The sequence below is a fragment of the Tubulanus polymorphus genome, chromosome 3 (assembly GCF_964204645.1).
Source record: "Tubulanus polymorphus chromosome 3, tnTubPoly1.2, whole genome shotgun sequence".
Lineage (NCBI taxonomy): Eukaryota > Metazoa > Nemertea > Palaeonemertea > Tubulaniformes > Tubulanidae > Tubulanus > Tubulanus polymorphus.
Window position 1 is genome coordinate 13,030,831 of NC_134027.1, and position 27,422 is coordinate 13,058,252.

At 36.9% G+C, this 27,422-nt stretch overlaps 1 protein-coding gene across 2 annotated transcripts; it reads right to left on the minus strand.

Annotated features, from left to right (window-relative positions):
• On the minus strand, nt 1-27,214 carry LOC141901917 (uncharacterized). 2 transcript variants are annotated; one of them, XR_012618874.1, is made up of 4 exons: nt 27,093-27,214; nt 9,462-9,579; nt 7,227-8,296; nt 6,269-6,299 (listed from the first exon to the last, which is right to left on the minus strand). XR_012618874.1 is itself a non-coding variant. In XM_074789490.1 (3 exons), exons 2-3 carry the CDS (start codon nt 9,496-9,498, stop codon nt 7,320-7,322), a joined length of 1,014 nt encoding a protein of 337 aa, XP_074645591.1. In that variant the 5' UTR covers nt 9,499-9,579; nt 27,093-27,214; the 3' UTR covers nt 1-7,319. The 2 variants fall into 2 exon arrangements, 1 of the variants encoding a protein (XP_074645591.1); XM_074789490.1 differs by having other exon boundaries at nt 1-8,296.
• Between the last annotated feature and the right edge of the window lie 208 nt (nt 27,215-27,422).

The following is a 27,422-nucleotide window of genomic DNA, read 5'->3' on the forward strand; positions in this document are numbered from 1 at the left end:
CATTCCAAAATTGAAAAAGCCATTTCAAAATACATTCCAAAATCGGTAAATGTTATTAAAAAATTAAGTTGCTTCTAACAGACATATTCATTTCGATAATACAGTTGACTAACTTAAGTTTTCTAACACAGTAGACTCTGTCCAAACCGGTAAAGGTTTATCCGATAATCTGTTCAATTCGGTAAAATAAGAATACGTTTTCCGTTTGCTACATTGAATTTCACACTTCTATTAACCGAAAACCGCCTAATTCGGTGGAAAAATGAAGGTCAACTATACCGGGGTTCAGAGCTAAAACACGACTAAGGGTCGTTGAAGGTTAAAAAATTGAGTACAAATATTAACATTATATTCGAACTTTTACAGAAGTCCAATTTAATCAAAGCGGTAACACGGCGGTTTCACTTTAATCGATCTAACAATACAGAGACCAGGTGAGGAGCTTACAAAAAGAATGAAAGGTAAACCGTGTCAACAATCTGACAATTACAACATCTAACAGCCCTGGGGGGGGGGGGGGCATATACAAGAAACTATATACGGTAGACTCTGCTTAGCCAGAAACAAGGGATCCACGAATCTTTACATCTCAGGCGCAGTAAGTCAATTGAAGAAATTGTGGGACCATTGAGACATTGGATTAATGAGATGCAGGACTAATGGGATGTGGAATGAATTGTGGGTCTAATGAGTATCATCAGTACTCTACGTTATAAATACTTCTTTAGATACACGCTAAAGCGAAAGAAAATCTAACAGCGATCTAATGTCAATCGGCGCGGCGCCGGGCTTGGGCCAATTTGATTGTGCCCCTATCGATGATGTAGCATATTGATTGAATCTTCTATTTTTGCATAATAAAATAGTTTTGGGGAGATGGAATCAATACGTACGACAACTATCAAATTTAAAATACACATATGAAAGGCTGAATCCAAGAACATGGTCTATTGCACTTCTGATCTCAAACGTCTACTTTTACTTAGCCACTTGAGAACAATAAGCAATTAACAATACCGGCTACTTTTCCAGTAGTATACATTCAAAAACAGTGATTCAGTTAAGATCTGAAGATTCTGCCGATACTCTATGGGGATGTGAAATGTAATGAGTGATTCTCTACTCTAACCAATAACAATCGGGACTGGAGTTAAATTGGCTTACCAATTGTCATTACTAAAGTTTTAAGAAACCGAAATTTCCTTCTTTTCATGGCGATATTAATGAAATGAAGAATTCATTTTTAACAAATGCAGCTACTTTTAAGCATAGGTCTGCATTCATTTTTATTTAAATTCTTAAATTAGAAGCACAATCATAAATTCAGGCTAACCTCTCATTATTAAAATGGTGGTTTATTTTAACGGGGGAGGGGGTCTGGATTTCTTTACATCTTAAATTAAGATGTGAATTTTGGAGTGTTCGAACTTCCCTGAATTTCATATTAATTTCACTAAATCATTGATTTAAAAAAAATAGAATATGCTATATCCATGTGGATTTTAAACATTTTAAAGAAATCTCCCAAAATTGTAACAAGAGGCCCATGGGCCTTGAGGCATGGTGGATTATACTGTGGTAAGGTATTAAGTGGTTAATGTCTTACATCTGCTGGCAAATTTTCTATGGCGATGTTCATTGGGAGGATCACAGACTTAAGGTCTTAATGTACGATTTGCTGAAAATGAATTTCATTTTTTGCTGAACGATTTAGTCTACGCTATTTGTATTGTTACATCTCATTAATGCGATTCTGTTAAAGACGAAACTAGTTTATTCTGATGTTTTCCATCATATCCCAGCCAAGAGATTTATATCAATCAAGATTATTTCGGCCATTTCGCCTACACAAGATTAGTATAAACGAAGTACAACTGTAAGGGCAATCTCGACTGACTGTGGTTTTTCTTGCATGAACTGTTAGGCCCTATTGCTGAATAATGAAAAAAAAACAGAACGATTTTTCTGAATGAAAAATCCTCAGATGCGTAATAGTAAATAGATCAATCGGACAAACGTATGCACATCAAAACGTTGCACAGAGAGAAATGCCGGCATTGTTGTCACTGAGGCCGGCTGATGATTGCTTGTTTGCCTTTTTGGTTTTTTACGTCGTTCGGATCTTGGTTTCCCATCTTCATTTAACCTCATGACGGAACGGCCTTTGAAGTGTTGTCTGCACACTGTAAGCAGCCAGCAGGACTCGAACCCACTTGTCACCCAGCATTGATAGCGGGTGCAACAACAAGGCCTTATCTCACTGAGCAACAAAGGCCGCTCGATTCAATTCCAAAATAAATTGCCCATGGGCAAAGTGTGGTTTACTTTGAAAAAGCTAGAGGTTGTTTGGAGCAAGGGCATTACTTACAAAAAATCTTTTTAATTCATGACTTCAAAGTTCGATAAGTTAATATTGTATTTTATCTTTCTCAAAGAATTATTTTGTAGTCAAATAAGACAAAAGATATACATTGTTTACGGTCCACGTACGACATTTCGTAGGGTAAGCCTACATGTAGGCGCGGCAGGGAAACTATTTTTTGAAAAAATATTTTTCACAATACGAGAAAATATTAAAATGAAATTCATATCAGAGGGTGGATGAATATTGAGTCTTGGAAACCTCTTCCCATGTATGGCCGCGGAAGCTAAAATACCGGTGCCGTAAAAAAGTATGTAAGTAGATCGTTATAAACCACTAAAATAGTCACACCTAGACCTATAGTTTGCTGGTGGTCTTGTTGGTGGTCAGTGCAGCTTGTTCACTCGTTCATCAATCACTGTCTAAAGTAGTTAGTTAGTGTAATTCAACCGCTGAACGAGAACTGCAGCTGGCCTTTGATGATCTATATAAACAATTCACTCAAGCAGGAAAGCATGTGAAACTAAAATTACAGCCTATTGCATTTCTTTTACTTAGGCCAAAAGAAGATTCCTCTATCAAATGGATTACTGATTTAAAAATTACGTGAACATCTCAATTGAAATTATAACAGCATTTAATCAATCAATAATAATAATTGTTAGGCTTATTCTCACAGCATATGCTTAGTGAGTAATGGGTATTCGATTACAAAAGGATGCAATATGATACGCTAAGCTTATGATCTTATATTTGAAGTTGGTAATCTCATTTCAACCAAACTGTATAACTGTGAAATGAAATTTAGAGTAAGTTATCAATTCGAACAAGCATAAAAGGGTTAAATATTCATTAACAAACAAGCGGAGAACAGTGTCTAATGTATTACTTAATCCATCACATGGATTACTTAAACATCGATTGTATCGAAACAAACAATAATTATAGGTTAATTCTACGTATTTTAGATACACTTGTTTGGAATATTTTTTGTAGTCTTTCATCCAGATAATGAGATAAATAGGACATAATTCATGAACACATGATTCAACGCTGTTAACGATCAGGTGGTTTTACAGTTACCCCTACTGCTAGTGTGCACTATCCAAACCAAATGTTTTAAAACGGTCACTTTTCAATAGTAGACTCTTTAAAACAGCTACTTTAGAAAACCAACCAATTAATTGAAAGTAGACTATTTCAGAGTGATTGTTTTTGAACGTATACTGCTGGAAAAGTAGCCGGTATTGTTGCTTATTGTTCTCAAGTGGCTAAGTAAAAGTACACGTTTGAGCTCAAAAGTGCGATAGACATGTTCTTGGATTCAGACTTTCATATAATAAGACTGTCCAATGACTGGGAAATGAGAAAGTAAATCCTACACAAAAATGAAATTCTTGATATGGACTTTCCAAAATTTACATGAGTATGTTTAATCAGCATCAACATTAAACATTGGTAGTCTAGATTAGAGACTATAAGCAGAACAAATGAAAAATAGTGAAAACTGTTGAATTGATTCAAACAATGGGAGAAGACTGACTTTTTACAGACGATTAGATCGAAAATAAGGACGGAAACTATCAAGAAAAAAATGTCTTTTTCAAATTATGAATTGAAACGCATACCTATCTTCGGAATGAAGTTTTTGGGAGAATTTCAGAGAATCCGTGCTCCAAGTAATCAAAAAAGCCTAAGATGTCCCCCTTGATTGAATACAGAAAGTTTCATGAAAATCTGTCAATTGATACGATCTCCATCACACACAACAGCATGCCGATTCATCAAACATGGTACTGGGTTTCCCCACTGACTCAAATAGACACGTTCATCGTGTGACGATTTCTTGATTGAATCCAGAAGTTTTCATGAAAATCAGTCTATTGATAAGATCTCCATTACACACAACAGCATGCCTGCCGACTCATCATGGATATACATGGTAGTTTGTTTTCCCCACTAACTCAAATAGATACGTTCACGGTGTAACGATTTCTATACACTTTGTACGAAGTTTGTCAGACAATTCATTTTCGTAAATTGAACAATTTCCAAGATTCACTTCCCCTATCCAATTCTACTGCTCTAAAAAGGGGTAATTCATTTATTACGTACACATTAGGGGAGGGGTCAATTCAAAATTCAAAATTTTATGCGTACGTGATAAATGAATGTTCCCTTATAAAATTCACTGCATTTCACGACCGTTGGCAGTTGAATCATTTGCAGTTTCCAAAAAAACTTTAACTAGGCCTTAGCGAGGCGCGCTTTTCATATATATGCACGGATCAATACACCGTATAGCAGCGAGTATGTGTCAGCACATGTGTGAAGCATGAATGAAACAAAATGTAGTACCAGGGAAGTGTGATGAGTCTCATCACACTTCCCTGGTAGTACCAACAACAAATAAATAACTAATTTGATAAATAAGCAACAGATTCCGATGAAATTCAATAGGGTTAGAGCTTTTATTACTGCATTGAATGTTTTAAAAGTTCCAAAGAAAAACTAAGCCTCGATTGGAAATTATTTTGTACCAAAGGAAGAAAGTTTCATATGAGATAACAAAATGGACTATTTGCACGAATATTCGAGCAGATTAAAGTTTGCCTGCGTCTTATAATCAAATATGCCCTTTCATTGTTTGGCTGCTAGAGATCAGCCAACTGCAGGGAGCATTTATTTTACATCAATTTAACGAAACAACATGCTCCTCGGAATTTTCTTTAAAATCGCCACAAATTCGTCGATTGCTCTTAAAATGGACGCGAAATTCAAAATTCTATTTCCAACAGATTTTGGCTGCACGATCGAGCTACATTTTGCACATGTATATATTGGATTGCATGTGTAAAAGTTACAACCTCATTTGTAAGCAAAAATTTGATTGGATCTATTACAAAATCTCGGGCCCCGAGATAAAAAATCAACTAGTTAAGCGGAATTTGAGTAAGTGAAATATTTTGGCGCAAGACAAAACGAAGGCAACCACATGTTGACATTCGATAGAATATCAATAAGCATGTGTACAGGCAACAGGCTGCTAATTTTCGGTTTTTAGGATCGCTAGCCATGCTGGAGACTAATAACTGAATATGTACTAAAAACTGAATATGTACCAGTCTTGCATTATTATATTGTCAGAAAACACGTAGTGTTTTCAATTGATACTTGTGTTTACTGCCGGGAGATCGTTCAGATATTCAAGTTGAGAGGAATTTGAACGTGATTGTGGTCAGAAATAGGTAGAGTTGACCAAATATTCCAGCTTTGTGAATTTAAATGTATGGTTTAACATAGGAGATTTGTTAATTTCAACATTTGCAGAGTTGAAGAAACTTGCCACAAACAAAAGTCATGTCATAAGCAACTTTGCAATTGTTACATTGTGGTACATTTTTATAATTCCACGTCCCCGGTGAAGTATTGCAAAAGCCAATAACCTTGGCAATCAATACATAAGAAATTGCCATGATCTCCAACTTTGCCAGATTGTGATTCCAAAATGTACATGTAGGTAGTTACCAATATATATTGAAATACTCAACTCCCCTGATTTTGGGAACAATACTATACTTTGGCATTCCTAATTCTACAATAGAGAACTGATGAAACTGACATGGCTGCAGACTGTAACATTTGACTAATTAAAACCTGTCTCTGATAGGTTAAAAAATTTCAAGGTAATATGACTAATCATTAAGAAGCTAAAAGCTAAGACCCAAAATGACCTTTTTTGAACAAAAAAGGTCGCAAGAGGGCTATCTTGAATCAAATCAACCAAAATTTTCTTGTGATGCTAGGCCACAGGGAGATGCACATACATTCCAAATCTCTAAGCAATTGATTGAGGCTAAAAAAGTTGATACCTTGTTTTTCCGCTCTGCTGAGCTTAAAAGTTGACCCGGCCTTTCTGCCCTGTACATTACTTTTTCTAAAATCGAGATCAATTCTACCATAAACATCCTCGCTTGCCAGGGGTCCGGTATCGCTCCCAAACTCACTTCCACCAGCCCCCTGGCCTCACGAAGCGTGATTTCATTACTGGCGCTGTTGCGCATGACGTCATATATCAACACGCGACAATACTTCCGCGTTCACTACGTGTTCGCTGATTGGTCCATTTACCGGGAAATTCCATAGATGCCTAATGTCGTTTGTACCAAGCGCTGTGATTGGCCCGACCTGATTCTGGTCGGCTCGTAACGACTCCAACGACTCGTGAGGTCAAGGGGTTCGTGGAACGGCTTTAGCAGAGTGGGTTCGAATCCCTTGACGGGTGAAGATGACCATAACAGACTCAGCAGCTATATAAATGAACTGATTACAAATTCCATTATATTTTATGGTTTTGTTTGGCCCTAAGGGTCAAGAACTTACCAAAAATTCCAAAATTCTAAAATGTGGTATAGTCCTGATTTTGCCAAAGAACATTGGCCATAAGTCAGTCATTTTGATTGGGACATTTTGTGGAAGCAGATATCAAAGCGCATTAAAAAACTCTAGTAATCCAGTGACACCAATGAAATTTTTTACGATCAGACGGATTCAATATTCAATGCCATGGGTGAATTAGTACAGTAATCAATGAAACTCATTACACAATCACAATCATAGAGCTTGTAATAAGCTACAATTCTGCAAATGATTGCGGTCACAAAATATGCAGAGCTACCAGATACTGCAATACCATGTTATTCTGCTATTCAACACCCCCAAGTGAAAATACAAAAAAATCATTTACCTTGAATCATAGAGCATGTCATGAGCACAAAAAAGGTCATTGAAGATATTGAAACAAAAATAGGCACCAGCCTGGTCTGTTTAATGTAGGAAAGAGAGGAACAAGGTATCATATTACCTGTATGGGGCCCAAAAGAGCATAATTCGGTTAAACGTCTTGGTGGAAGTTCATGTGCGCCTCCTGTCGCCCATCTATTACAAAGATTTAATCTCATATCTGTTGACCTTGGCCTGTACCATGCTTACTTTCCATTTCTACTGCATCACCTTTAGGCCTATTAGGCCTTACATCTAAGGGCTCCATTTCAATACTTTCAGTCTCTTTTGATTCTGCTTTTAATTCCATGAACAGTTGAATAGCTTCCCGTAAGCCAATACCAATTATTATCAAATTTTTCACAACAAATGAAGAAATGTCTGAAATCAGGACATGCCATATGTACATTCTTATCCCGAAAAAAGGTACATTCACTAGAAAGGTAAATGCTAAAACATGAACTATCTGCACTTTAATAGAATATGGTTTTTTTCCAAGTGGCGTATGGCTAAGAACGAGCAAGGGAAATACTGGCAATATGAAGCTAATCAACCCAAATGACAGAATAATGTTTTCGAGGTTGAATGTTAACATAACTCTTGATTCTTGTACAAAAAGCACCTCCATGAATTCTACACTGTCTATTATGTCAAATGTAACTGAAGTTGACCATGCATTCATTATTCTTTTTCGATCTGAATTAAGAGGTGCATTACTATGACTATTGAATAATAGCAGGAACATGATTGATGACAATGCAAGGCTTGCTTTCAGTGTATTAGGTCCAAACACATAAGATTCCTTCAGCTGATTTGCGATGTGCTTAAATATTATAGCTGCTTTTGCCAGCAAGATGACAACATAAAATAACCAAGCGATGTATCCAAAGGGAAGCTCCCCAGAATACTTGTCGGTTTCCCTAGGTCGTTTATGCGGATAAAATATGTAGATGTATGACTGGGCAAGGGCCCAAGCCAACACTCCAATAACGATAACATCGGCTACGATCCAAGAGTACCATCTGGTATTGAAATACATCACGAGGTAAGCATTCAAAAGAACACTCTGGAGTACAGCAACAAGGATGCAGCCAATACGAGTTACAAGTCCTAGCAACTTCTCACAGCAGCTTTGAGTACTACCAACATCAGCTAAATGAGAGAAGAGAATTAGTTAATTTTCCTTAGAAAACTTTTCAATCCGGCAATGAAAGATCCCACTGGGGTTATACCCAAAAGGCTGAAGTGGTTTTAGTTAGGAAGAATATCAACAATTTAATAATTGTGTCAGTTAGAATAACTGTCTAATTCTTTCTTTTTTTTATCATGAAATAGGGATTGCTTCTTTCTTACCCCCACTCCACCCTCAAACTCTAATAGCCTTAATAAGAAAAATTTAAAAAATCTAAAATACCAACATCATCTGATGCAGCTGTCAATTAGAACTTTGTACCTTTCTCGACAGTCAATTGACACTTCTTTCCTATCATCCGGGAATCTTATCACCCAGGTTTAACACCACTGAACCCCAGGATTCAAAGTATTTCACTACTTTATAGATGTTAGGCCTGCCCTAGATGGCCACCAATTGCGTAACAATTGGCTGATCAAAAATGCCTGTCACAGGTATTAAAGATAAAGATCCCTTTCCATAGAATAGCCACTGCAAATTTCAATGAAAAATGGCAAACCAGTAGGAAGCAACAGGACTCTGAATTCGGGCCAAAATTGGCATTTTTGGGCACAAAAAAAGTCACAGGGCAGCCATCTTGTGTTCGATCGACCTAATTCCCTTATGCTGATAGGCCCTTGGGGGATACAAATACATACGAAAGTTTAAGATAATTGATCTAAGTGTCTTCAAATTATCCCTCGAAAACTTGAAAAATGTGCAAAAAGTGCTGAATTTGGCGAACAATGGCTGCCAGTCAACCATCTTGAAACTGAGTTTTCGGGCTGAAGATGTGTCTAGGGTTAATCCATGTGTAACCCAAATATTAAGACATGAGATTGCAGTGTCTTCAAAACTTCCGAAAAGACGGACGAAAAGAGAACGCAATAACCCGCCGGAACTTAAGTCCCAAATGGGCTAAAAAGGTATCCCAGAATTTTAGGTTATTTTAAGAATTATAGGAGCTGTAGGAACCAGGGTGTATATGAAGACTGATTCCATTTCAATATGAAGGGTGATGATCACAAGACTTCTGATCATCACCCTTCATATTGAAATGGTGAGCAGGTAGTTCCAGGCTTGCAGATGGATACCGGCAATTAAGCCTAACACAATCCAACCTTTTCGTTAGGTATTCCTACTTACTATTTTCATTGTTTGAAGCCATATGCTGCTCTTGCATGATATTAACAGCACAGAAGCTAATATACACATGTATATACTGTAGGCTTAAGTATCTTCTTTCTTGTCTTCAAATACTATTCTATTGGAAAAAAAGTTGTGAATTAACTTGGATGTTGATTATGGTAGCTTCATCCGATGGCTCTATTAGCTAATTTATAGTCAACCTCGGTTAATCCATATCACTAGGGACTGAGCTTTTTAGTACGGAATAAGTGATATACAGATAAAAGATAATTCGTCATTGATACGAATTAACTATTACCTGTATATTACCCGTATGATTTAAGTGCACAATCCGTATAATAGCTGGTTTAGTTATCACTCAAACCGTGGACGACTACTACAGTAGAACCACATTCTAACGATCCGGGGGGGGGGGGGAGAATAAAAAGTTTATAGTATCCAATGGTTCATTAGATCCATTTGATATCATTTATACATAAGAAAACACCCCCTGGTGTGATAAAAACACAAACCAACTGGTTTCAGTAGAGTAGGACTATTTGAAGCCATAGTATGTCTAAATACAGATAAGTCACAGGCCATGTACTTGAGGGCAATTCATCAAAGGACTTTCGCTGATTGACAGATAATAGCATCTGTGTTGAATATTTAGTGAAGCTTGAGACTATGACATTGATGGATTTACTTCAGTGTTTTCTGGAGTTTCTCATATTTCCTACTTACCACATAAACCTCATTAGATTACAGATGTTTATACTTTTTTCACTTCAAGTGTATGTTCCTGATACGGATTACACATTAGGATTTACATATGAATTGGACAACGGGACCAAGCATTTGTCTACGGAATAAGTGAAAATACGGATTATGGAGTACGAATTAGACAGAATTTTTAAGGGAATACCGTTACTGAAAAATGGGACGGATTTATTTATACGGAATAAGCACTTAGACGGATTAACCAAGGTTGACTGTTTACATATTATATGTATAAAAATCTATATACATATTATATGTATATAAATTAGCTTATAGTGTCATATGTATACATAAATATATATAAAATATAAAGTAAAACCTCCCTATACTGAAATGGTAAACACCTTTTCTGGTACAGAAGGTTCGTAATAGCTCCCTATAGTGAACAATAATGAATAGTAGGTGGGTTATGTGCAGTGCTTCATCTAGCATTAAAAAAGGGCAGGGTGCTGATTTCAAATAAGAGCATTTTTGCGTGTGATTCCATTGGAGCAAGGGCACATAATAACGCACTCATGTCTGTTTTAGGGGCAACCTGCAATGTTCCCTATTGCTTAGAATCGAGGTACCTGGCAGTAATTGGGGAATAGTTGTTTCAGATCAAAGGTCGAAGGGTCGAGCTCGTAAAAAATAAAAATAAATTCTCGCACTCGAATTTATTTTTAATTTTTTACTCACTCGCCCCTCCAACCTTTAACCTGAAACAACTATTCCCCAATTACTCTTAAAATTTCATGTTTTAAAAGTGAGAGTAAAATGTTAGCATAATAATCTAGAAAAATAAGATAAAATATAGATTTCGACTAAAAAAACAATTTTCAATATAAAAAGTAACGAGTAATTAACGAGTGAAATAATTTATATTTAAATCATTGAATATTTATATTTATATGTGTTAAATTCTTATTTTCAATATAAAAAGTGTGAGTAAAGTGTGAGTGAAATAATTCATATTTAAAACATTGAATATTTATATTTAAAATGAGTTTTAATAAAAGTTTTGTTATAAAAATGAAGAAAGAAGAAGAACCAAAATTCAAAATCGAAATAAAAAAAACTAATAAATTATTTTCACAATTTAACATTAAAAATTATATCTCAGCAACAAATCTAGTGCATGAGAGGCATTATAAAATCGATAATATTACTTAGATTACTATGATTAATAAAATATTATATTATAAATATTCAAATAAGATATTTCTAATTACTTTTAATTTTCTTTCTTTAAATAAATGGATGGTTTCATTCCAACTGGGAAAAGTGATTTAACACATTATCTTGTAGCAGGAGGATTAATTTTGGTCGCGCTTTTCTTTTACTATGAAAATATCATTAAAGATATGATGAATGAAAACGTAAAATTGAGTAAAAAGTTAAAGAAGTTAAATGGAAACAATCACAATAAAAAAGTTAATGATTTAAAAGAATTAGAGGATTATAACAGCATCTTTTAATTTAATTTATTTTACATATTTTAACTATAAAAATGAGTGAGAGTAAGGTATTAGAAATATTACATGTAATATATAAAAATCAACAGAATATTAAATCAATTATTAGTGTACGAGTGTACGAATGGTACGAATTGGAAGACTCGTACCATTCGTACACTGGTACACTTATACACATTCAAAATTCTATAATAATTAGGGTTTTCTGTTTCTTCACAGAAAACCCTATTGAAATTTGCGTGATTATTATCTTTTTTTTCCCTTTTCCACACAGTTTTTGTTAAAAGTGTAAAGGCTTCCTTACCTTACCGCTGTCGCCGATACAATCCGTATGATATCCTTCAGCTCACTTCAATCTCCAGATACTGCATGGATATTTTGATAAATCCACGTCATAAAGGCACTGTCGAGCCGTAAACATCGGAAATTTGGCTCCGTTCAATTAGTAGCCATGTTGTGTTTTCTTTCCGAAATTTCTCTCATCTTTATGAGGAAGAGCTATCGAATTATTCCCTCTCTTCTCCACAATCAATTTCTAAGTCAATTTTATGAATTTATTGCTCAGCGGGTCCGAGTCCAATAGTTTACGAGTCCGGCGTTCGCGTGTCTGACAGGTTTACGGGCATTTGTTTGTTACCTCTTTAATATTTTTGATTTCTTGTTATTCCGGTTATTTCATTTAAGTATATTGCTGATCAGTTCATGTAACCAAAAGCGTCAATAAACAGATTTTGAATTGATCAAGTTTAAATCAAGGTCGTTGAGTCGTGGAGGGCTACTAGAATTACGGTGCAGAATTACGTTCGTCTCAGAGAGAAAACAAACGACAGAAAAGTATCAGGTGATTATCGATAGCCTACTACAGTACACACAGTTGACAAACAGTGTTAGGCCTGTGCCGGTTGGTGCGTACTGGGAATAAATATACTGGTTGGTCAGTTGGTTCGGTTGTGAAGTGTGGAAGCTAAGAAGAAAGCCTACCGGTATCTATTTGTCTATAGGCCTATTATATAGTAGCCAAAACCATCTTTTAAGTACGAAGTTGTTACGCGTACGTGACTGTATGGTGATCTCCACAGGTTAACCGTACGTGAGTTCCCTAAAAATGCCGTACGTGAGTTCCTATAATCTGCAAACGCGCATGCGTGAAAGAATAGTTTGGGTTAGGTGAGGCTAGGCTATTTGTAAATCAAATTTCATCCACCCTGCAGTTACGTTCTGTGGCACCTTGGGTAAATCACTGGACTACAACTGGATTTTTTTTCGTTTGGTTTCGAATCCCAATATTGCAAGTCTGAGCGTCAACGTACTCACATACGGCTAACCTGTAGAAATCACCGTACAATCACGTACAGGTAACAACAGCATTTTAAGTATTAAGTGAGTACGACAAGCCTACCATGTACTTTTTTTTTTGTACAAATTAATTTTATTAAACAAGTCAATGATATACAAAATAAATACATGCTAAGGTCCAGAGAACATTACAAGCAATTATGCCTATGTACTACAAACACAACTTTTTTCCTCTCGTCGGCCCTACAGTGATGTTACTATAACTGGTGCAATTATAACATGGATTGGATTTGGTCAGGACTAGCCTAAAGTCTAATTCAGTCTTTGTACTAATTCACTCGATAGGCCTATTTTTAAAACAATACAGTGAAGCATTCACACGCAGAAAGGCGAATTGATTTGAGCCATGTGATTAAATTTGGCCAGGCCTTCTCTGACCTGCTGACATTAATAGTCAAACCAAAACGTTCATGTGGTCACGGCTTGTATACCAGAAATCGTTGTAGGCCTGTACATTTTGCTGTTCGTAGGTTTAGTATACCGATTTCTCCATACTTGACTGATAAGTGCTGCTGTACGCATTATACAATTGTTCCAATGGGAATAGGGCCTATTTATTGGGCTTATTATTTCCTGCTTTAGAATACTGAAATAAGCCCAACGTTCAATGAATGAATATTTTGCAGTTCAAATGGGTATGATGCTGATTCCAATGTCAAAAACATGAAGTTAGATGGTCAAGGACAGTCAACACCAAGATATCTCTCTTCGACCGATGTTGCACCATAGAAAATCTGATTCTTTCAACTCAAGGAAAGTGATTCAATACAATCGACATAACACTGGATTAGGTTTGCAGTAACTAACGGTTCATTTCATTTAGTCCTATGTACTTTTTAGCCAATTTGGATTTGATTGTAATTGAAACTCTGGAACTGTTAACAAAAGACAAGTTGAAAAAACACAAGTTATGCTTGATTCTCATGTTCAAATTTAATTCAAATTCAAATTTATTTTATTACATCATATTTACAAAGCATATACGCATTGGTTCATACAGTAATACAAATTAGGACAGAACAAATATTATTACAGAATTTCCAAAAGGCAATGAATTTCTATAACTAAATGAACATTATTTTTCTAATAACTCGGATCAAGAGTGACTCTACCGTTTATTAGGAAACACACGCAACTAGTGGAATAGGTTTGATTTACACACATGTTGCAGGTATCAATTGTTTATCACTATAGAATTTGTAATCCATAAAAGCCAAAATCAACATCAGCCGGAAACCCAGACCAGATCAATTCATAATTTATTGATTGAACCTACACTACAATATATGTATTTATTCAAATATTTCAATAAAAACATTAACTTCTTAAATCTATTTTAAATCATAGTACTTTCTAATCTGTAAATTCACTCAATCTATTGACTCAGCAGGTGCTTAAGATGAGTTCTTAATAGGGCAGATCCATTTTTAAGCATGGTGATAATACAGTATCATGATGTTTGAATGCCAAAATAAATGCCTGGTCAAATAAATTAATATTTGTGATTGTACGTCCGCGTATGTTCGGTTTCAAAGCTGAATCATATTTGACGTTTACACAGCATATTAGGTTCGAATCTGTCAATGCATTTTATTCTATGTATCGATATTTCAATTTACTACAATTACCATCTTTCTGAATGGCTTTGCAGAAAACCTGTCATCGCTGCTTGGCAGCTATATTTCAAATTATGATTTTATTTTATAAATTTATATTCATATATGATATATTAATTCTTTACATAAACTAGAATAATTCAAGAGTGATACTAAGTTAGTTGGTTTATTGTTTTTCTAGTCAAATGTAAAGAAATTTTAAGTAAACAAGAATTGAATAAAAAACAATAAAAAAAACAATAGGTTTTTTTTATCTAATACTAACTTGTTTGAGCTATCGTTTTTCTAGTTGAATTTATTCAAAATATTATTTAATCCTGTGAGCAAATAGAAACAATAACTAGTCTTAATTTAAAGATAAATATCATAATCTAGTGCTGCGTAAAGAATAAAAATATCCATCTGATAGTTTTTATATATCACTATAAAAATAAATATATATTTGAATATAATTTGTACCTTTCCAGTGTTGAAATATATAATATATTAGCTGAAAATATAAAATATATAAGCTGAAAATATAAATTATATTAGTTAAAAATATGAATATGATAAATCTGTGAAGACATAGGGGTTATTTGAATATAAGACCCCCCTGTCGTACCCTCGTCCATCAATATGAAAATAGAAATTAATCTTTTTCATTTTCCAACTTAATTTGAATTATGTAATTTATCATTTAGCTCATGAATATATTTATGATTCCTTAATTTTTTATTTTTATATCTTTTATTACAAATTTCACAACACTTAATATTATTAATTCTATCTGATAGATAATTCATGTTATCTTTTAATTCAGCGTATCTAATTTTACAATTATCATAGAATTCTAATAACTGTTTTATACAATAAAATGAAAAAGAAACTAATCCTGTAAGCATAATAATTGATTTAATATTCTGTTGATTATTATATGTAAGGTGTAATATTTTTAATACCTTACTCCCACTCATTTTTTATAGTTAAAATATATAAAATAAATTAAATTAAAAAATGCTGTCTTGATCCTCTAATTCTTTTAAATCATTAACTTTTTTATTGTTATTTTTTCTGTAATTGTTTCCATTTAACTTCTTTAACTTTTTACTTAATTTCATATTTTCATTCATCAGATCTTTACTGATATTTTCATAGTAAAAGTAAAGTGCAGCTAATATTAAACCTCCAGCAACTAAATAATGTTTCAAATCACTTTTTCCAATTGGAATGAAACCATCCATTTATTTAAAGAAGAAAATTAAAAGTAATTTCAAATATCTTATTATATATTTGAAACATACAGCTTAATCTTATTTCAATATATATTTATTATTCTTTTCATAATTGGTATGTTTAATTGTCTGATAATGCTTTGATTTATGTGATTTTAAATATTTACCTCCGCAATATCAATACACTTTCTCATTAGGATTGAATTTTCTTAATTCATCATCTAAATTACATTGAACTGCAACATCTTTATATGAATTATCATTAACTGATTCACTTTGAATTCCCATAGTTTCAATAGGAATGTCAGGGATATATCTTTTTTCTTCTACTCTGAAAAACATTACATAGCATTCTCTGAAAGGGCATTAACGAAAGTGTAAAAATAATGTTTTATGTGAATTTTCATTATTAAAAAGTGATTGCATTTCATCTGTAATTATTAAATGTTGATCTATTTCTTCAAATGTTGTGAATTTTGGAATTATTGTATTGAATACGATTTCATCTTTTTCATTCGATAACTCTATCATTAGATAATGATTTTTAAATATTTATTCAGTAATATTATTCACTTGAAAACGAAAACGTCCAATTTTAATCAAATCTTTAATAGGAACAAAATTTCTAATTGTAAAATATTTTTCTAATTCATTTAAATCGATATCTTTGAACTGTTGTATCTGTTCATTCAGTTATTAGTCACTTTTTTATTAAAATTTATATTTTCATCAACTCATCAATTACTCGTTACTTTATATGTTTAAAAATAAGAATTTAACACATATAAATATTCATTTTTTAAATATGAATTATTTCACTCACACTTTACTCCCACTTTTTATGTTTAAAATTACAGAGATGCTAGGGCCAAAGTACCAAAATTCCGGAATTTAGAACGGGGGTCAGAAAAATTCTCCCCCAGGAAAAATTTTGCGTTTTTGCATCACCGGAGATGCAGTTTCACGATCGGCATCTTTCATCTGAAAATACGACGGCAGGCATTCGTTGTGCTTCACATCCCTCGCTGCCTTCTTATGCCGCGCGCTATCCGGGTGACGAAGAATATCTTTTTTCCCGCCACTACCGTATTTGACCTGGTCTTTACAAACGACGCAGTACGCCATGCCTGCTAAGTCTAACTTACGAATGTAGTTCGATAAGTAGTCCCCGTTACTGTCCTTACACTCTAGCCAGTGCCAGTTAAATTTATTTTTTATACCGCTGTCAATTGCCTTTATATCGGCAGACTCCCAACTGACAATCTTTCCGTGCGTGCTCATTTTGCAGACCGTCCCGCTTGACAGCTGCAGGCAAAAAGAAAGTTACAAATCTGCGTGCCTCAGGACATAGCACGCGCATGGTTAAGATGATATTTATTAAATATCATCTTAATTATTACCACGTGCATCTTCACATTGTTGGCCGTCAGCGGGACGATGTACAACGGCGCGTAAAGATAATTTGAAATGGCGTCACAACAGTGGCGCTCCACCTACGCATGCACAGATACCACCACAAGCACACATATATACATTGTAGCAGAACATCCTCGGAAACGGAGACCAAGATAAAATAACACAGAAGCGACGACGAGTACAAGCAAACGAATGCTTTTACGGTCCGTGCCATTACTGGTCGCCGCGAGGAATTCTCACCAAATTTCCGGAATTGACATCGGCGATCCTAAATTTCCGGAATTCCGGATATTTCCGGAAAACTAGCATCTCTGAAATTGATTTTTTATTGCTGAAATCTATATTTGATCTTATTTTTCTAGATAATTATGCTAACATTTCACTCTCACTTTTAAAACATGAATATTTTAAGAGTAATAGGGAACAAGTTGTTTCAGGTTAAAGGTTGAGAGGGTGAGTTCATAAAAAAAGAAAAATTTCATTTTTTATGAACTCGACCTTTGATCTGAAACAACTTATTCCCCATTACTTACCCCCTACTACAATTGAGGAATAGAAACTATGTTTAACTCTGATTTTGCCATGAGTGACACACTTGACCACAGTACATCCTTACACCTATGCCTGTCAATGAACAAAACTTAATCTGATAGATAGGGCTTTCAAAATTATTTGGAAAACCAGTTGCAGACAAAAAATGGCAGAAAAAAAGCAATCTCAAAAAGCAAATGATACAGCGAAAAAAGCCAGCAATAATGTATAGGCCTACATGAAATTGCATATTCTTAATCTTAGAAATATCAAATTAATTGATTTAAATTGATAGTGTTAGTGATTGGCAAGTAACTGTTGATAATTGGTAAGCAGCCAGCTTAAGAACACATAATTGCTATTAGGCTACTCAAACTAATTGTCTCTGCAAGTCTCTCTGTGAGTTCACCGAACAAAGTTTTTCACCTTGTGTATATAAAATTTTCTAATAGTCTAGATAAAAAGATCCAGAGCATCGCGATGTGCTCAAAACGAAACAATCCATCGAATAAACACTACCAGCTTCAAAACGGCAGTCGCTAGAATGATTGGCAGTAGTTTGGAAGGCAGCCAATTTCCTGGAAACTAAAACTAGTTTTCACACGATGCACACTGACTGCAGTACATTTAAATATAACCACTGATCAAATGAGCCACTATCATTGATATCATATGAGATATTTCATAGCCGTCGGAGGATTCTTACTAACAGTCGGATGCGACGGCTTATTTTGAAAGCCCTGACTCATTACTCGAGGGCAGGAGGGCGGACCTACGGCAAGTGATGAGGGCACAAGGGCGGCTATTTAGGGGGGCAGGGTGGACCGCCCCTCCATTTTTGGCTAGATGAAGCACATAATGTGCCAATCTGGCTAATGAGTAAATTGTAGTTGATTGAATAACACACTCTGCACAGGTATTGTTCAAAATTAACTCTCATAAGTACCCGTGAACACTAATTAAAATAGGAAGAAACCTGTGTTGCCCAATGACACATCATGACCTGACCCTCCCTATTGTAAACACCTATAGTTCAAAGGTCAAGCCACATTATTAGAGAGTTAGGCCTAGGTATGGGACCCCTCGGTTTTGAAAGGACAGGGAATAAATTTATTTCCTTAAAATATTTTTAGCGAAAATTATGCGAAAATGTATGAACAACACCCAAAAATAATATAGTACTGGGTAGGATATACTTGTCGTGAGCTTGGATTTACCATTGATGATTTTCATATCACATCATCAAAAATATACTAGTTAGTTCTCGTCTGGAATGGATTTAAAGAGACATTCACTGCTTAGCTATTTATATATCTACTGTTTACTTCTGAGAATGAGGCCAACACTGTAGCTCTAATGCATAATACAGATAGGATTTGTCGTGGTAAATTCTCATTAAGCACCCATTAAAAAGGAATTCAGCTAAACGAGGGAGGTAAGAATCCCCTCAGTAAAATTCCACTCCAAGAACATTTCAAAGCAAGATATTTCTCAAATTCTATTCATTCGCAATAAAACTATACATATATATATATAATATATATTTGAACTCTGCAATAAAATCTTTCGTAATGAATTTGTAATGAATTCTTAGAATTGAATAGAAATAATGAATTTTTCATTTGTAATGTTTAAAATACTGGAATATTTATGAACTGTGAACTCTTATTAACATGTGGTATATTTCACCGTGAGATTATTACAAATAATGAAGTTAGTGATGAATTTAACTGCGATATATTTGAGCTGCGCCATAACTTAAAGTAGGCCTATTAATTCAGTATGAATGAAAGTTAGTTTGTAGTATTTCTTAATTCAAATTGTACAATAATTTGTACTCTCATCTTATTCTGATATCATACCGTAGGCCTACAGTAAAATATGAATAAATTGACCTGAAGATTTACTACACTCCATTCAAAAGGTGGATGATTTTTTATTAATTTTAGAGTTGCAGGCACAGATCACGAGGAGGGGTTTCAGGGGTCTTGCCCCCCTGCTCAGCTACCAAAAAATTTAAGCCATTTTCCTGAAGGAATGTACTCAAGACAAAGCAGGCGCACAGTACTGGCACATTATTGGTAGGCCTACCATATCATCTTATGATTCGAACAATATGCCGTATAGACCCTATCAGAGATTTTATCAGCGGTTTAACATTAACATTCCTTATGAACTCCCTCCTGGAAAAAATCCTGGATCTTCGTCTGAGTTGGGGATTATTACCAAGTAGTCAGGGATATGGAAGGTCAAAATTTTATATTCGTTTTCTTCGTCTGTTATATGGGCAAATTATACATCCACGGTAAAAAGTAACATCGACAGTCATCACTGAGTATGTTGTCACCCTTGACAACTGGTGCAATTTTGCACAATGCTGTTACCCAGGTTACAATTGACTAAAATGACGATTATTTCATCACTTTTTCTGGAAATTATTTCCTTCATAACTCAAAACCAGATTGAGATAATGTTTCAATTCCAATGGTTAGCGACAGCTTACCTATTGTTCTTTTGTTTGATGACCAAAAATATATCATCTAACACACTTGGATGCCTTTATATTTAAGATTTAGTCAGTTTTCCCCATTTTTACTCATAATGGCCAAATGGTGAGTTCCGGAAAATCCATCAGTCACCCTTAGCAACCGAGCAATGAGAACTTGACATGAAGCAAGGAGTTACTCTGCCACGTTCATATATGAATGATAAATCCTGTGTTCACTTCATTCAACGCATTGCTGATGTGATGGTGGACAAGTTAAAACAATCAATTGCAGAAAAAGTGCCGGGATCATATATTTCTGTTATGTTTGATGGATGCAGTGATAAATCTTTGGCCGAGCGTGAAATAGTTTGTATAAAGTATCTAGATAAGACTGGAACTCCTACAACAAAGATTATTTGGTAAGTACAATGAATAATTTGTAATCATGGTTCTATTACAGACATGAAAATTTATTGTTTAAGACAGTCTTAAATTTTTGTTATTCACATTTCTTAATTGTGATTAAATTAGTAGAAAGGCAAATTCTAGAACAAATGTGTACAAATTGCTTACTCACACTAGTAGGCCTAATTAATATTTAATTACTATCATGGATCAATTGCATCTTTGGTGTTAGTTAAAGTCTTTTATTATCTTTAGTATGGTCTACTAAATCAAAGGGTCTAATTAACTGTTTGCCAATTTATTTTCACTAATCAGTTCTTGTATGAATAATACACCGATAAAAATAATCAGTATTCTCTAAAAAATAATCGGGGTGGACAGTACTTTAATTTTTTATTCCTATCATTATTGTCCCTTTAATTTCTTTCAGTGTCCAGCAGCCAGAAACCAGTACAGCTATGGGTGTTAAACAAGTTATCGATATAGCATTTGAAAAACTGAACATTGACCCAACCAAGCAACTTGTTGGTGCATCAGCTGATGGTGCTGCAGTGAACTTAGGAAGTGTGAATGGCGTTCTAACTTTGTATACAAATAACTTAGAGTGGCTGATATTCATTCACTTCGCTGCACACAGGTTAGAATTGGCGATAAAAGATGCTTTCAAGGCAACATACTTCCAGGAGGTGAGACATTCCATAAGCTTCTTTATTTAAACAATAATAAAGAAACCAGTAAGGTCCTCCTTCTGTCTAGCAGTGACTTTAACAATATCAACATTTTTCAACACCCGTTCCCCAAGTATGTCATCCATCTGCACATTTGAATGAAAAGCCATTTAACTTTTTAACATAGGCCTATCAACTTGTTGCAGAGAATCTAATCTAAATGTTCATCTGTGGCCGCGTCAGAGCAACACTGCCCTGGGTGCATATGCAAACAAGGAGATTACGGCTGTGTACATTTTGCTGAAATCCTGAAAAGTAATGGATGCGCTACCGAGAGAGTTTTAACAGAATGGGTTAAACTAAAAGATTTTATTCGCAGAAACTGGCTATCGCGCTTCAGTGATAAAAAAACAGGTGTAGCATCACTCTGGAAAATGGTAATTCAAAGCCAGTTATCTGATACAAGTATTGAATATATTAATGTGCTGCATGTGATACAAATTCTCCTAGTTTTACCCGTTGCGGTGGGTGTCCGAAATGTGGTGTCCGAAACTTACGACATTCTGATGTCCGGAAAAACATATTTACAATACCGATTGTCCGGGGACACGCCTGCACGGACAATCGGTTTCCCGAGGACGATGATATTTACAAATTAATCTGGTGTCCGGAACCTTCGACATTCTGATGTCCGGAAAAACATATTTACAATACCAATTGTCCGGGGACACGCCCGCAGGGACAATCGGTTTCCCGAGGATGACGATTTTTACATATATACAATTAGACTTAGTGTCCGGAACATACAAACGACTGTCCGGGCACGGACAGTCAGCAAAACGTTTAGGTTCTTACATTTTTAAATCTTGGATCGTGTCTAGAGCGGTTAGTATATGCTAGCACCGCAGAGCGACTTTTTAAGTTCCGCGGACGAGCCGAGGGCTTTCTACCCGAATTCACGTACGCCGGCTAAAAAAGGTCACTGCGAACGGATATAAATAATAACATCACCGAATAAGGTAACATACAATTTAAGCAAATTAGACATATAAGTAATGGAGTTATAAGGAATTTGAACCCTACGCGCGCGACAAGGATGATAAAATAATATTCAATACGATTAAAAAAAGGGGTTAATAATATTCGGGAAACCCGGAAATAACGGAGCCGCTGCCGGAACATCAACCAAAACGGGTTAAACAGCAGAACCGGACGCTCCCGATCTAATAAAATGTACAGTTATATAATAGTATACAGTCTTAAAAATAGATAATAGAAATAGTGGGGCAGTGAAATCCGGGAGAAAGGTGATTCAAAAATTAGCGCCAAATTTTGGCGAAACTGGAAATTTTCACTACATCACCCCCTCCCAGCTTTCACGCGCCCCCGGGGGAAATTTAATCTTCGGTCTTCTCGCGATCTTCGATCTTCTTAGCGTTCTTCGATCTTCTTAGCGTTCTTCGATCAAACAGGCGATGCAGTCTACAGGGGCATCATCAAAACCAAATACACGCATGTCACCCGTCTCCAGTGGGTGTACATGAACTTCCCTGAACGGTTCTGACGACTTCCTGACCGGCAGCGACCAAACTATTCCAGCGGCGCGTGCCATCTTTACACAGAACGGACATTTGGCTGGAAATCCTGGAATTCCGACCTCCTCCACCCGCGGCTTCTCTTCTTTGTTCTGTATTTGGCTTAGAACGCCCCCGATTGCGTACGCACTGGCTTCGCAATCTAGGACATAAAGGTCGTCGGTGTTTGGATAGGCCAGGAGTGGCGCGCTCATTAGTTTGTCTTTTAACGTTTGGAAAGCTGTTGTGTGCTCTTCAGTCTACAGGAAATTTTGATCCTTAGCTGTAAGGTTGTGGAGAAGACTGGCAATATTTGCGAAGCCTGGAACGAATCGGCGGTAATACGTGGCGAGTCCAAGAAAATTCCTAACTTCCTTCACGTTAGTCGGTGCGGACCAGTTGTTAATGCACTCTACCTTGGATGGATCATGCCTTCTATGGTGTCGCTAAATATCAAAATGTCATCTAAATAGATCAAACAGATCTCCCACTGCAGTCCCGCTAATACCATCTCCATTAAGCGTTCAAACGTGCCACGTGCCGGGGACCCGGACATCCCGAACGGAAGTACCGTGAATTGCCACAGACCACTCTCTGTGGTGAAGGCCAACTTTTGTTTTGCGTCGTCGCTTAGGGCCACTTGCCGATAACCAGAGTTTAAATCGAGTGTGCTGAACCACGTCGCTCCCCTGAGAGACTCCAAAGATCTGTTAATGTTCGGTATGGCAATGCTCTCGATCGTCGTTACTTCATTCAAACGTCTATAGTCGACGCAAAACCGAGTGCTGCCGTCTTTCTTTGTAACGAGAACTATTAAAGATGACCAGGGAGATCGCGATCGCTCGATCAAACCTCTTCGCTCCATATCGGCCACCAGCGTCTCTGTTTCTTTCCACTTGCCGAGAGGAGGTAATCGCGGTGGCTGGCGGACAAAGGCATGAGTTCCGGTATCGACTTCATGTCGTACTAGGTCCGTTCTCCCCAGGTCTTCGTCGTTCATTGTTTGAAAAATATCGGCCCGTATCCAACTTGTCTTTTCCGTCGAAAGTACTCGAAAGAGTAGTAGCAGACCAGCTAACACTCCATTTGTCAAGCAATAACTTAGCAGACAAATTTCAATCTGCTTATAAACAACGCCACAGTGTAGAAACAGCTTCGGTTAAAGTGCATAATGACTTACTTCGTTCATTAGATTCAAAGCAGTGTGTGTTACTTGTTTTGTTGGATTTGCGCGCTGCTTTCGACACTGTGGATCACACTAGACTCGTAGAACGTCTTAATTTACTAGGAATTCAAGGCACAGTTCTTGATTGGCTCAGGTCATATCTTAGCAATAGGACTCAAAGTGTATGTATAAAGGGTAACTTTTCTGAGCAATTGGAAATCAAATTTGGTGTACCTCAGGGTTCTGTTTTGAGCCCTTTGCTTTTTGCAGCGTACATTACTCCTCTTGGTAACATCAGTCAACAGTATGATCTTGATTATCATCTCTATGCTGATGATAATCAACTTTACATTGCGTTTAGTGTACCTGATTTGTTCCCATCATGTCAAATTATGTCTGAAAGAGCTCATCGGCTTTTGCGTCGAGTTTCGTGTTAGTAGCGCTTAATGCTTCTGCTAATTTCGATATCTGGTTGCTCATCAGTTTTAAAGTCAAGTCGTATTGAGGCTCGACCGATATCGCTCGGGCCGCAACCGTTTTCCTCCCAGTAACACGAGGGCTGCCGTAATGGCTTCAGGCAGCGATCTCGGGCTCGCCTGAAATAAACGCATCCTCATCTCTCCGTCTTGTTACGCATCCATGAAGTGCGCTCAAGCAAGCGCATCCCTTGTGTTCTTATCAGTATCCGGGTACGCGAGAGCTACCAGTCGCTTAATTTTGTGACCCATCTCCTGTAGACTCTCTCCGGACTTCCTTTTTCGGGCTCGAAGTTTGGCGGTGTACAGAGAGAGTTCTTTCAGAACCTGTTGTGCATCGCCCTTGAGGCTGACTGCGAGATATGTGGCCTTCTCGTCCTCGTCCCAGCAGTTGAGTGTCGCGACAGAATCGAAATGCGCCTCAAACTCGTTCCAACTCGTTCTGCCGTCATAACGGTCGGGCATGGTCGCCGGTCTGGAAGGTTTATATCGTCGAGCGTTTCTCGGTAGTCGGAATTATATATGGGGTCCATCACCCCTGTCGTCCGCGTCATCATCTTCCTCCACGGTCGTTTCCATGACTTCCTCGTCCGAGGACGATTGGGACTGGTCGTCGCGGTCCAGACCATCCCCACCCTCCGGGGTTTTCGATACGAACTCTACCTCGCCTCCAACAGTCATAATCTCCGATTGGTCAGTCATCTCAATCTACATACGAATAACGGTTAACCTATTACGAGGTTTAGTACTATGGAGGGATGGATAATAATAATAATAATATATATAAATATATAGCAATGAAGATAAGCAAAATGCATTAAATTTGTTTTCAGCAGAGGTCAGCGGAGTCACAGTCCTAGCATCCGGATTCAGGATTCATCACTTGCGTTAAATTTTCTGCACCGGTAGGCCTCCCGTACGCCTGGCGTCACGGGACGACGCTCAATAACAACATGACTTGGAGGCTCCGACCTCGCTCGGTCCCGGACCGAGTCCTCGTGTCTACGCGAGTTTCTCCGTCAGTGGGTCCGTCCAGGTCCGCCCGTCCTTCTCTTGAAAGCGAGTAATACGGCTGGGCGAAGTTCCTCTCCTCTTATCGTCTTATTCTTGGTAGCGTGTTGCACCATCCGGAATTCATACGATCCGCAAGCTGACCTCCTAGAGCGGGCAGGAACTCCGCTGACCTCAATGATAGAACTACAGTCATTTGAACTGAGTATCAATGATAATTTTCGGGCTCGAGAATGAACATTTAGGCTATACAAATAAACTGGCATTTGCTGTCTGGAACGAACATGTTACCCAAAACCCGGCGGTCCGGGAAATAACGACCGGAAGTGTTTCCCGGGGACGACGATATAACATATAATCAAACTTGGGTCCAGAACGTACGCCAATCTGTTGTCGGGATGAATATATTTACAATACCGATTGTCCGGTGACATGCCCGCACAGACAATCGGTTTCCCGAGGACGACGATTTTTACATATATACAATTAGACTTAGTGTCCAGAACATACAAACGTCTGTTTTTTAAATCTTGGATCCTGTCTAGAGCGGTTAGTATATGCTAGCACTGCAGAGCGACTTTCCAAGTTCCGCGGACGAGCACAAGGGCTTTCTCCCCGAACTCACGCGCTGCGACCTAAATAGCCCGTGGTTGTCCGGGACCCTCTCTTATTGGCTGGAACACACAGGAATGGGAAGGTCATTTTTGCAGGCGTTGAGACGGCAACACTAGGTCACACGGGCACCAGCTACAAGTATTCCCCTTCTGTATTCAAATAATGCGGGATTTCGTAATGCCGTCACTAAACAGTGGAACGATGTTCAGTGACCTAGTGCGGCCACCTCAATGCCTGTAAAGTTTTTCCTATACGCTCACGCTTCGTCAACTACCTTTTCTTTTATATTACTAAAGACGTTTCACAAATTGATAGCGTCGGATGGATTAATGCGATATATAACTGTCATATCACTAGCAAGTGTCATATTAAATAAAATTTTTAATTTTACATTGAAAAACAAAGTTTGTTCAGTATTTTGTGAGGTCGCCGTGTGTAGAGCCAGCGGCCATTATCTTTTTAAACATATCAGGTCAGTAGGCCTACCAAGATGTTTTTTCTCGGACGTATTGCAGAATAACGAGTGAAAACACAAATACACTATCAAAAACCCCAGCAACTGTATCCCAAGCCCATAGGCCAGTGCATGTGGTAGGAGCCCCAAAAATCAACACTACCTATACCGAAACTGGTTCAACAGATATAAATGTATTGTTCTTGCCTGCTGACGGTGGTACTCTTTCTTATTCATTTGCAATTAAAACTGTCTGACCATTGCATCTAGGCAAACCTGCGGTTCGCAAAATAACGAACATTTACAAGAGGTAGGTAGTAAGTAGTAGGCCTGTTAGTGACACTGTCACTGACAGTGTTGGATTGGCACATTGTTTGTCATCTCATTATTGTCATTGACTGATTACTGATGATAACGTGAACTCACAGTTTAATACATGGTGCGCATGGATCCCATTATTATTGCATTCTCGTATCGTATGACTACTGACAAGATGAATGGAATGATGTCTCAGTTTCCAGACCCTGTCATTTCAGGTTTCAAGACCAAAAAATGATTTGAATTGATTGTGACTGACTGAAGAAAGCGGGTTATATGCTGGTGTACCGGAACCATTGAGGGTTATAAGCCGGTGTAAATCGACACAGATTTAAAATGGCGTCTCCACAAGAGAGCGCCACAAAACGATAGCTTCACCAACGTACGACATTAGGAGCGCTCCGTCCTGAGGGCCCGGTCTCACAAAAAGGATTAAAT